Source organism: Echinops telfairi, unplaced genomic scaffold, assembly GCF_000313985.2.
Source record: "Echinops telfairi isolate 266 unplaced genomic scaffold, ASM31398v2 ScPeMD7_23;HRSCAF=83, whole genome shotgun sequence".
NCBI classification, from domain to species: Eukaryota; Metazoa; Chordata; class Mammalia; order Afrosoricida; family Tenrecidae; genus Echinops; species Echinops telfairi.
In genome coordinates, this window is record NW_022103920.1 from 6437232 (window position 1) to 6449618 (window position 12387).

General features: G+C 56.6%; 1 protein-coding gene across 1 annotated transcript in view; it reads left to right on the forward strand.

Moving 5' to 3' along the window:
• SLC37A3 (solute carrier family 37 member 3) overlaps window positions 1-2393 on the forward strand; it is a 64638-nt gene extending 62245 nt beyond the window's left edge. Inside the window, exon 15 of the mRNA XM_004714033.2 lies at window positions 1481-2393. Within this exon, the coding sequence (XP_004714090.1) occupies window positions 1481-1573 (93 nt within the window). The 3' untranslated portion in view covers window positions 1574-2393. The remainder of the gene's footprint in view (window positions 1-1480) is intronic.
• The last annotated feature ends 9994 nt before the right edge of the window (window positions 2394-12387 follow it).

Genomic DNA, 12387 nt, shown 5'->3' on the forward strand with positions numbered 1-12387 from the left:
GTTACTTTGAGGACTGAGGTGCACTGACCCAAGCCGTGGTGTTCTCTGATCCCATCACCTGCATGTGAAAGTTAACCTGGAACAAGGAAGACTAGAAGAATCGTGGTGCGGACGAAGGATATTGAAAGTCGCATACTCTGCTAAAGGACAAACCAATCTGCCGGAAGAAGTAAAGCCAGAGTGCTCCGTAGAGGCAAGGACACAGAGACCAGCCCTGGAGAAGGACGCCGTTTGTTAAAGTGGAACGGCAGGCCCTCGAGGAGGTGGACGGCACCGTGGCCGGGTCAACAGGCTCAAGAGGATGGCCAGGGCCAGGCCGTGTTCCCTCACGTGTGCACGGGAGCGCCGTGGTCGGAGCCCACTCGATGGCACCCAACAACAGCAGCAACGCATTTACGTCACTTGTTGAAATCAGTCAATTTGATGGGTTTTTTGTTCTTTTAAAAGAGGCTTTTGTAAAAAGTCACATCATATTCACCTGAAAACAATAGATCTCTTTTGAAGACTCCACGTCTGACAAGTATCTCCACCTAGAGAAGCTGACAGTGAGGGACTGATGTCAATCTCCGGCCTGCTCCTTCGGGGTCCTGGCCCAGCCAGCTCGGGCGGTGACCTGGGCTGGCCCCACACTGTGCTGTGACCAGTGCTGGGCCAGTGCACTTGAGGGTCTGAGTGGGGCTCCTCACTTCCAGTGGGCCTGCTGTGCTGGGCATTGTTGACTGGGATTACACCTTCTGGAGATAGCTGCATGTGATTTGCCGTTGAGGGGCAATGTGACGCACCTGTGAGCGTCTGAGTGAGGCGCCCAGACCGCACCCCCTGGAGCACACCCAGCGCTGGAATCCAGTTACTGTGCACCACCCAGCCCATGCTGACCCACAGGGACCCCGGGACACTGAGTTAGCTGCCGGGGCCGTTTCCTGGGTGTTTGTGTGCACAGGAGCAGATGGCCAGGGTGCCCTCAGCTGCTGATGTGTCACCCAGCACAGATGCTGGTCTCTGCCCCACTTCAGACACCCACACCCAGGGCTGCCTGCTGGGAGCCCAGGGCCCAGCAGAAGCTGCAGAAGGAAACACTGCTGTTTCTGCTCCCTTTATGACGAAGGGTTTCTCTTTTGCTCCTCAGCTCTGTTTGGAGATGGAAAGGTAACCCAAGTATTTGGTATTAACATAACCTAAGGAGCCTTAGTGGCACAGCGGGTTACACAATGGGCTCCTGACCACAGAGTTGGCGGTTTAAACCCACTAGCCGCTGTGTGGGAGAAAGATGAGGCTCTCTGCTCCTGGAAAGACTGACAGGGCCTGTGCTACAAGGTCACTGTGAGTCCGAATCAACTCAATGGCAGGATGAGTGATCGTCTTACCAACTCTTTACGACCAGGTGCTGTCTTCCCATGGAGTCCCCGTGAAGGCCCACAGCGCGATGCCCAGGACACACCGGGAAGACTCCGCTGATGGTCTCCCTTTCTCTCCCCCGCAGACGAGCTGCACGATTGTCTTCATCTTGCCCCTCGTCGTGAGGGAGGTGGGCCATCTGGTGCGGAGGAGAAGGGCTCCCGTGTTGAATGAGTGACGGTGCCTGGAGGGTCTCTGCTGCCGCCCTGGCTGTGGGAGCCCAGCCAGCTGACTTCCGGCAGGACGAGACCGTGATGTGCTGCTGTTGTTTTACAAGTGTGGAGCGGCCTCCCCTCAGCCTGATGGGCCGAAGCCCCCCTGCCCCCTGAGCTGGGGGATGGGTGGTGGAGATACCACGGACCCCACAGGCAGAGGGTGTGGCTACGGTCCTCTGGTCCTCTGTGTTCGGACCGAGCCTGAGCGGCCTGGTGGGGCCCCGTGCTCGTCTGGCAGGAGAGGGCTCGTCCAATGACACATCACCACTCTGAAGACAGAACCTTCAGGTCCTCGTCCTCCGTCAGCCCCCCGCCCTCCCTCGTTCAGAGGCCGCACAGACTTCCTGTCGAGGACCAGGGGCACGTCCATTATCCTGAACATTCCAGCGAGGGTCTGACAACCCAGGCACTCAGCCCTGATCTGCCGGCTGGGCACTTGACGGTTAACTGTCATCGCCGGACTCAGGCACAGCCTGGCGTTTTCTCGGCAGACGGCTGGGTGGGAGGGGCCGCTTGTCGTGCTAGTGCATGGGCAGAGGGGCAGGGGCTGTGGTCACTCATCGATATTGTCAGGTCACCCTGTATGTGTTCTAAATCATGTAAGCAAACACGGGGCGGGGTGCGCCATGTTCAGGCCCCTGGTTTGCAGCTTCCTGCTTTATACTCTGAGGTGTGGGTGTTCGTGGACCTGATGGCAAGTGGACGTTATCCAATCATGCAAACCTCCAATCAGTTTATTCATTGTGACTGACAGACAGGGAAATAAAGGGACTTTTGTAGTAACTAAGTGTCCATCTTTGTTTGAATGGCCAGTCTGGGTGCTGACGTCCAGTGTGGGGGTGGTGCCACAGGATGCCCTGAGGGAGCCTGGCTCCTCGAGACAGCAGCCGGCACAGCCTCTCCGAGGGTGCTGGGTGGCCCTGCCTGTCACGCTGCGTGGGTGGTGCCAGTTTGCCTCTGACTGTGGCAGGCCCGTGCTGATCTCACCCGTCTGATACTGCCACAAAGACCGTCGCTTCTCCCTTCACCCATGCCACACGGCCGCCGCTTGGCGCCCCAGTCACAACTCTTGTTCCTCTCTGGTGGGCGGCTGTCCTCGCCCTGTACGCTTGTAGCCAACCCCCCCACCAGAGACTTGGTTCTCAGAGCGGCTGAGTCGGACACTGCAGGGCTCGGTTTGCTCACAGCTGGCTCAGAAGGCGGGCAGCCCTCTGGGAGCAGCCGGAACTGGCTGCCCTGATGCCTGTGCCTCCCTTGTTCTGACTGACGTGGTGGCCTGATTCTGCTCTCTTGTTGCCTCCTCAGCAGCACAGGGTCTCGAACCTCGGTGGGCACTTACGCAGGCGTGGCGTCTTACCCACGTCCCCTCCCCAGGCTTTATGCCCCAGGTTGCCCCCTGATCATTCCTGGGTACCCCAACAGTAGACAGGTCTAAGAGGGGAACCACCACCACTAGCAATGGGTGCACCCTTATAATTACCCACCGCTCCAGACTGAGGGAGCAGCGTCTACCCAAAGACGATTCCGAGGGGTCGGGAAAGGAGGCAGGATGGGAGCAGGCGGCAAACACAGGGAGGAATCAGGGTGAGTGACGGCGGGACATTGTGTGGATTGCTGCTGAGTGAGAGCAGCCAGCGCTGTCAGCCTTCCCTGGTCACAAAAGTTAACAAGAAGAAAGAGATTGTGGAATTTTCCCATCAACTGTTGAAGCCCTTGATATGTCTATAGAGCAGGGGTCAGCAAACTTTGGGGATGAAAGAGCCAATTCTGTCCCTCAAAGCAATTTAAAAATTATCTAAGAGCCATATATATATATATATATTTTTTTTTTCAAAGAAATGAATTACCATTATCTGAATAATACCCTTCAATTTTTCATTTTCAATTTTACTTCCGAGCCACATATAGGAATTGAAAGAGCCACAGTTTGCTGACCCGTGGTTGAAACTGAAACCCACTGTTGAGCTCTTCTGACCCCTAGTGACCTTATCGGACAGAGTATAACTGCCCCCATGGGCACCAGACCAGACCTTCCTGGAGACAGACAGCCTCTTCTTTCTTCTGAGGAGCAGCAGGTGGGTGTGAACCACTTACCTTCTGGTTAGCAGCCCAACATTGAATCCACTGTACCACCAGGGCTGTTGATAGCTGGGCTCAGATTCCATTTGGGATGCCAATGTTGGCATGTACGGCAAGAGACCCTACAAATCCTTGTCTCCTGGCAGAAAGGGCACTCTGCCCACAGAGAAGACGTCACCGGTGTGAGGTAGAGGGCCAGCGCCCGCGGTGCCTCGATTTCCAGTCATGTTGTCTTTCCTTCCTGTCCGGTGAGCGTCCAGGCTGTCTGCACGCCTTCATGGCCTGCCATCCTCCCTGGGCCCACTGTTTCTGCCCTCATCCAGGCCGCCCTTACCCCTGCCTGAACAGAAATGCCTCTAAATCCTCACCCTGTCAATCCATCCTACAGACGGCGGCCAGACAGACCTCCTGAGGCCCTGACCCCATCCTCTCTCCAGCTTGTGGAGGGTGTGCAGGGGCACCTCCTTGCCCACTGGGTCATGCTCACGTACGTTCCTCAGCTGTCCAAACCCTGGAGCCGTGCCTGCCCCTCCCACCCACCCACCCCCCTTGTTCTTGCAGACACAAGGCAGCTCCATGCGGGGTGCGGGGAACTGAAAACCAGGAAGAGAACGTATGGGGAAAAGTTCTTCCTTCTCATGTCGAAGAGGCCTGGAAGGCCAGGTTTCTGGGTTGAGGACGTTAGAGATGAGGCCCAATCACATTCTCATGAAGATTAATCCCCACAATGTCCTCCGGAATAATGCCAATCTTAAGGTGCTTAAAAGCAGTGGTTGCCGCTCTCTACACATGAAGGTCAAGTGCTAGAAGGCTGTCTACCTGGAGATTGTCTGCCCTGGAGACATCAGACCCTATTGCCTGTCCCACCCTAGGTAGGGCCCACTCGCTTCTGATAAGGATCGTATTGTAGATTGTTCCCCTGGAGAAGAGCTTCCGGGGCAAGTCAGCCCAGAGAAGACCAAGGTTATCTTGATGCTAGAACCCTCTTTGTGGGTAAAGGGAGATGTCGGACAGGGCAAGATGTGACAAAATAATAATTTATAAATCTGGGAACCATGTGTGTCAGTCACCATGTCTTCTCTAGTGGAAACTACCTGTTCAGGGCGCAGCTCGGGGATCCTGCCTGACCACGATCAGACGAGACACGTCCGCTTCACCTTCCCAGGGTGATTCTGTGCACGTCCTCTCTCTACTGCTGCTGCTTTCACACCTGTGGCCGTTACATCATCTGTCAACTTGCAAAGCGGTGGAGTCTAACCTCTCAATCAGGTCACAGCCAATGAGGCCTCTGGTGGGAATGACCTTCTCCTGAGGATTCTGGGAGCTCTGACTTCCTCCAGGAGGCAGGACACACTCTGCGTGACCTTCCTGTTGACAAGCCACATGGAGACACACTGATGGTAGCCAGCGCCCTGGAGATGGATGAGCCATGTGGAGACCCATGCCAGCACTGAGATGCGTCCACAGCCACCGGATCTATAAGGCTTTCCACCCACTGACCTGTGATCTTCCTGCATTTGGCATCATTGCATGTGCTGCCTGAGTCTGAAGAGGAATTTATGGACTAGTAATGGACATATGGGCTAATATTGGACTCATGGACTTGACCTGGACTGGGCTGGGATGCTCTCTTAATACACATTGCTCTTTGATATAAAGTTCTCTCTTATACACATGAGTCTCCCTGGATTTGTTTCTCTTGTCTACCTAGACGAACACAGCAAGTAATATGGCAGGCCAGTCATCGTCTCAAATCCAAAACACGATCCAGACCCTGCAGAAGTGAGCTAGCTTCCCCCCAGAATCAACTTATATAGGCCACACGCCTGAAGAAATTTCCTTCCAAAGGGCCAGGAGAGGGGTGCGTGGCAGGGGGGCAGGCCTAAATTGCCAAACAACTGAGAATCCTGGCCCGGCCACATGGACACAAACCTGGCATACTGTCTGATACAGGGCAGGGAGGAGGATACCTGTTGAAATTTCTGTGCTGCATCCCAGCTCGGGCACCTGCCGCTCTGCAAGCGAGTGCCGCAGCCGAGCTCCCCTGCCGCCCCCATGGGCTGCAGGACCTTGGCCTGCTGGAGCCGCATCACAGGGCCTGGTGTGCAGGCTACCACAGGCTGGCCGGCTGTGCAGCTGGGCTGCCCTCGGATCTCGTTACATGGAACTTACAGTGTAGGGGTACGGGGGATGGTCTAGGAAGGCCATTTCAAATGCGTAAGGCCCTTGGGGGAAGTGATTGATCTGAAAGAGCCTTGGCCTCTGCCACCACACAGGTCAGAAGTGCCTGGAGTCCCCAGAGGTTGGCGCCCCAGGGTCCCCTGCAGTCGGTGCAGGTGGGGAACACAATGCAGTGACTGCAGGGTGGGTGGAGGTCCAAGCCCGTTCCCCAGAGGCACTGTGGAAGGAAGCCTGTGTGGGGTGCCCTGGGGAGCTTGTTCTCCCCTGACTCATGTGGGGTCACCTCAGGTTGTAGACCACAGCCAGCTGGGCTCCCGAGGAAAGGCCTGCTCTGGGGCCCTCCTTTCCCTTCTTGGTGGAGCCGGAGTCTGTGACTCCGCAGCCGCAGCACCGCGGAGTTCTTTACGCTGTGTTCCCGAGCAGGAAGAAGCCAGGTCATTGTCCCCTGCCCCAGGCTTTATGCAAGGACCCGGCCCGGCCATGTTCAAGCCCCACTCAGCCCTGTGGGAGGACCCCCGGACTCTGTACAGACCCCCATGAAGACCTCCAGGGCCCTGTGTGAGGAGCCCTCAGGATCCCACCCAGCACGGTGGATGCCATGGGCAGGTCTCCCCGCCCCTTTCTGGTGCCCCTGTGCTGTTCTCTGCCTCTGGTGAAAACTGTGGTTCTCCGTGTGTCTTTCCAAAGCAGCCCCCGGGGACTCCCTCATCTCTCCAGCCTGTTTCTGCATCTGGCTCAGGAAGGCTTGTGGGGGCTGGGTTTGCATTTCGTAACTCCTGTTAGATGGCAGGATAGGGGGCTGTTCTTCTCCATGTCTAGGGGCCCCCTACAGGAAGTTGGAAGCCGGTAAAGGTTAAAGGGCATGCACCAATTCAGGCCCTGGAGCCAGGAAGGTGGTACACCTGGATTGGCCCAATATAAGCCAGGTGGGCTTAATTCCGCCAAAGGGGTCAACCAGTACCGCAGGCCCTAAAAGGCTGGAAAATGACAAACCCCCCCCAAAACAAACAAACAAACAAAAAACCCTGCCTTCTGCTCAGCCATGCTTCAGTCTCTGCGTTCTCCTCAGGTTCCCATACGTGAGGGTGCAGGCCCGGGTTCAGTTTAATGCAAGGGTGTCAAACTGGGGGCCCTTAGGCCCCATGCGGCCCCCGAGGTAATTTTTTGTGGCCCACGATGCTCTGAAATAAAATGAAAATAGAAAAAAATGTTATAAAGAAGATAGCGCTTAGGAGAGATCAAGGCAATACCATACACACAATGCCTTCATTACATTTTATTTCAGAGCATCGTGGGCCAAAAAAATTACCTCGGGGGCCACATGGGGCCCGAGGGTGGCCAGTTTGGCACCCCTGGTTTAATGTCACGCCCGAAACGGTTTCTGCCCTTTATAAACACCCACTTGGATCACAAACCAGGCTTCGGCGCGAATTCTTTCTGGAGTGAAGCCAAGGGCAGAGGTATTTCCCACCCGAAGAAGCTGACACTCCCTTTTTTTTCTTTAACAAATAGGAACGCATCCCCTCACAGCTGAGGAGGCCAGAAAACCAGCTCTGGCGGAAGGGCCTCGTCTCCTTTCTGCACCTGTGGGGCCGGCCTCCCTTGGAGAGATAGCCATGTGTGTTGGCATAATCTGCCGCTGGGTCTGGGAGGTTCTCAGCGCGGGGCCCTGGGTCCGGAAACTGCGCTCCACTGTGGCTCTCAGTGACACTGAAGTCCCACCCATCGGGATTTGTTTTTCTAACACCGAGCCTCCAGAGTTCCCTGCCACGGATCCCACTGCTGCTGTTCGGTTGGTGGCTGCTCGGTGCCCAGCAGAGTCTCCAGTGGATCACTCTGAGCGGAGCCAAGCAGAGCACGCTGAGGATGAGGAGGGCGTCTGCAGCCACCTCTCATTACGGTAAGCCAGCCTCTGACTGAGGACACTCTTGTTCTGCGGTGTCTGTAATGAAAACTGGCTGCAGGGGTCGCCAGGGTACCAGCCATGGAGGCGGGGTGGATGCAACCTCATCCAAGCCCGTGTGGTGGAAGAATGGCCCTGACCCGCTCAGGCAGGATGGCCCCGTGCCACTCTGCTCGGGTGACAGGCTGGCGCCCTGGTTGTCTGCCCAGGCTTCCTGAGCCAGCTTACCGGGCGAGACTGCATGAGGGGTTCAGGGTGGGCAGACCACCTGGTGGGACCATCCAGGAACGTCCATGGGTGCACATCCATTCAGGGATGTACCAGCCCTCAAAACTGCAGATGTGGCGCAGAGGACACACAGAGCAGCCACTAGCATCGCCCTCACCCACCAGCAGGGGGTAGCAACCAAGGTCTGTCAACAGACAAGTAGCCAAAGCCCTGGGCTGGAATGGCACAGAGAAGGCCTGACCCAGACTGCTCCCTGCAACAGAACCAATGCTTTCTCGTGCCATGTGGGGTTAAGGGGCACGTGCTGCAGGGACCTCTAGGTGGGATCTCCACAGGTGGGGAGGGGCTCTTGGGGCAAGGGTTAGTTCATTCATGTTCAGGGGTCCCAAGTTAGTGCCCATGCCTGGAAACAAAAGGTGGATCCGTGGCTGCCAGGCTGGGGCCTACTGCTTCCGGGTGCCGGGGCATTTTGGAAATGGAGACATGTGGTGGACATCATTGAAGGAGCCAAATTGCATGGCAATCACTGTGTTTCGGGATACATGGATTGTAACTGCGTTAACATTTAAAGACAAAGCACGACCAGCCTTCCCCCGGGGGCCTAGGGGGGTTAAAAGGGAGTGGCCTGGTGCTCTCTGACCTGCAGACCAGAGTCACCATCTGATGGGGGGCGGGGTCCTCACAGCTTCTCTTTAGGGTTCACACTCAGCAGGAACCCCTCCTCCCAGTTGCCATCTTTGTCACAATACTACTGGACAGGCCCCCATGGCAGCCCGTCAGGATGGCTGCCTCTGAACTCCCTCCCCCAGAAGAAGGCCACCCACACATCTGTCCTGTCCCCTGGGGGGGAGGGGACATCCGGGCTCCTCCGGGGCCGTGGAGTCCAGGCTGACTTAAGTGGTTGAGAAAGCTGAGGTTGAGATGCAGGGGCCCACAGCCCTGCTGCCCAAGGGCAGATGAGCGGGGCTGAGCTCCCGGGGTCCCTGGGGAGCCAGGTGGGCAGGTCTGCCCAGGACAGACGTGCGAGAGGCTGCAGGAAGTTCCAGGGGAAATGGAATTGGAAGGACAAGGCCGTTTCCATGAACTTGTTGAAGTCGGCCCTTCGGAGCATGGTGGTTTGTGGTATTTTGTTAGTTTTTTGTTTTGTTTTGTAAATTGTGAGGAACTACATACCTAACATTTGTCATTTTAGTCTTTTTTACACTCCTGTTTGCTCAGCCTTTCCTAAAGTCCACGTCTTTCTCTAGCGATTGGTCGTTCTAGAGGACGTGTCCAAAGGAAACTCTAGCTCAAGATGCGCGTGTGTGCGTGTGCACATGTGTGTGCACGTGTGTGTGTCAATTGCTGATGGCATGTCTGTCCCTTGTACTAGTTAGGGGGTCCTGGAGGTGCAGAGGTTGCGAGTTGGGGTGCTAACTGCAGGGTGGAAGCCATCCCTGCCCCCCGGAGGAAGGCGGGCTTTCTACCCTATTGAGAGTTACAGCCTCTCCTCACCGTTGTCCCCAGGCTTGAGCCCACGGATGCAGCCACGGTGTCCGTCCGTCTGTCTCTTCATCTCACCTACTTCGGATGCGCCATCAGGAGAGGCCGGTCCCTGGAGAAGGACGCTGTGCTTGGTGCCGGGCAGGGGCCGTGGAAAGGGGCAGTCCCTGGAGGAGATTAGCCACGGCATCTCCATTGGTATCTCTGATGGCATCTTTTCGTGTGTTGGGGACCATTTGAACGTCCTCCTTGCTGGGATGTTGATTCAAGGCCTTTCTTTGCTCCTCTTATGATCGGGCTGCTTGGCCTTTTGCTGTTGTCTAGGTTACCTGTATACTGATTCTTAGAGTCCGGTCAGATAGCCCATTTCCAGACAGAGGAGTGGCTAATTTTTTCAAAGGCCATAGCCAGACCTTCCCTCCAAGCCACCTCCAGGTAAACAACAGCCACTGCGATCGGACCTGTAAGGAGCCTAGAGGGCAGTGTAGAGCCTCTGGAGGGTGAGGGGTAGGGTGGTTCAAAGATGATCCATCTTGACGGGAGCACACTGCCTCATCTTTTGACCTCAGAGCAGCAGGTGGGTGAGAACCACTGACCGTCCGTTAGCTGCCAAGTGCTTAACCCTTGTACCACCGGGATTCTTCATAGCAGCCAGACCCGCCGCCATCAAGCTGGCCTGGCTCACTTCGGCCCTCTGCATGGTTGGCTCCTGAGATGGCACATCTTTACAGGAGCAGAAAAGGACATCTGTCTCCCGCAGAGCTGCTGGTGGGTTTGAACCACCAGCTGGGGGCTCACAGTCCTATGCCTAACACGCCCCTGGGGAGCAATTGTTCTAGGCCTGGGGACGTCTCTGTGCCTCCGGAGGTCAAAGGGAATCACTCCCTGTGGTCTCCACTTGGCTTCAAGGAGGTGCAGCTCGCAGGCAACTAGGCCGAGCTGAAACTCTTCTGAGATTTCACGGGGTCAGCACGAGGCAAGATGGAAGCTGAGGGCTACCCACTGCGTGAGGGCGGAAAGTGAACGGGGACCTGCGGAGGGCTGCCTCATGCTTGGACACCCTGACCTGACTTTGATGTGGGACTAGGTTTTGCCTCGACCTCCCTTCTGGGGCTGGTGCGGTTTGTAGGTGGGCTCTGCTGAGCTGGCCCAGCTTCATGGTGGTCACAGCCCTGAGTGTGAGAGTGAGCGGGGGAGTGAGGGGTCAAACAAACACTTGCGGAATTGTCCTCAGATGTTTAACGGGGCTCAGCCTTGGAGGGAGCCCCCCAGCGCTAACTCTGAGACGCAGCGTCTGGACCAGTGCCACCCATGGAGCTCCTGCCTGTGGAGTGGGCTCCTTGGCCTTCCAGGGACCAAGGAAAAGGGTCTGGCCCACGTGTGAGCCACAGGGTGGCAGGAGAGAGGCATGCATGGAGGGGGGAAGTGAGAGACAGCACCTTGGGGCCCTGCCTCCCCGATACATCTCAGTCCCCGGGCCTGCCTCCTCGGGGGTGGATGGCTGTTGTCCTCACCAGCCTGGAACGCCAGCGAGCCACCGCCCTTACGTCGGTTCCACTTCGGAGCAACCTGCACAGTGCTTCCAAGCTGCTGCATCTCTACGGGAACAGACAGCCTTGTCCATCTCCGGTGAAGCTGCTGGTGGGTTTGAATCTTGGATTCTGTGGTAGCAGGCCCACACTTACCCTGCAGTGCCACCAGGGAGCCTTGAAGAGAGGGCAAGAGTCTGGGTGTGGGCATGTAGCTCCCAGGGGTTAGGCCTGAAGCATTGGGCCTTGAAAACTACAGAGGGCCTTGTTTCTAAATAACCATTGTCTGACCTGGGAGGCAGAAGCAGCCACCCTTTCAACTAGAGGAAGTCCACTGGGCGATCACTCTGGGCTGTTTCAGTTCTCTGACCCAGGGCGGTCTCTGGGCCTCAAAGCCTCACCCCACAGCATGGCCCTTCCTGATGCCGAGCCTGTTCTGCAGTGTGGTTTTGCAACAACTCTGCCCTCCGGGAAGGCTATGAAGAAATGAGAGGTGGGGCGGGAGCCCCCAAAGGCCTTCCTGTTTACTCCGAGGGTGAGAGAGCAGGGGGGAACTTTGGTCTGTGGCACTGGTGTGTCATCAGAGGGGATCATGGTGTGGATACACAGCCTCCACACTAGCTCTATCTATGTCCAAGGGCAATGCACACCTGACCCTTCCGGATAGTGGTGAACCAAACCCTATTTCTCCTCGGCACCAGGGATCGAAGAGGGTAGAGGTTGGCACGAGCATGCCTGCTACAGGGGGTCAGGGCTGTGAAGACCCCGGGACGCTGGGGATGCCCCATTCAACAAAGCAGGCCGAATACGCGCTTTGGCCGTCCCTCAGAAAACAAGCCCAAACGCGCGGCCATCGAGTCAATACTGACTCACAGTGCCCCTCTGCAGGTTTCCGAGGTGAGCCTGTCACTGTTGAAGGGATGGAAAGCCCAGCCTTCCTCCTGCGGAGTTGCTGGTGATGTCGAACTGCCGCCCGCTGGGATCGCATCCCAGCGTGTAAAAGGGCTCCCCCTAAATCCCTCTCTGGCTGGAGCAGAGAGCCCTCTGCCGCCCCACCGCCTGGAAACATCGATCCATCAGGGAAATCAAAGCCGAGAGAGATCAAGGGAAATTGAAAGCTGGAATGAGATGAAGAGCTATCGGGCCCTGCACTCTGATAGAAGCCGGCTTGTGTCTCCGGGACCCCCAGGCAGCTTCTGCAGAGGGTGTGCCCGCGGTGAGCGAGGACTTTGGAGTAGAGGTGGGTTCAGGAGGGGCTCCTGGGCTCACAGATGGTTTACAAAGGGGCGCCTCTTCTAGTGAGGGTAGTGGCTGGAAGTTGGCAGGGGATGAAGCATATATAGACCCAGGTGGGTTTAAACATCTACCCTTGCTG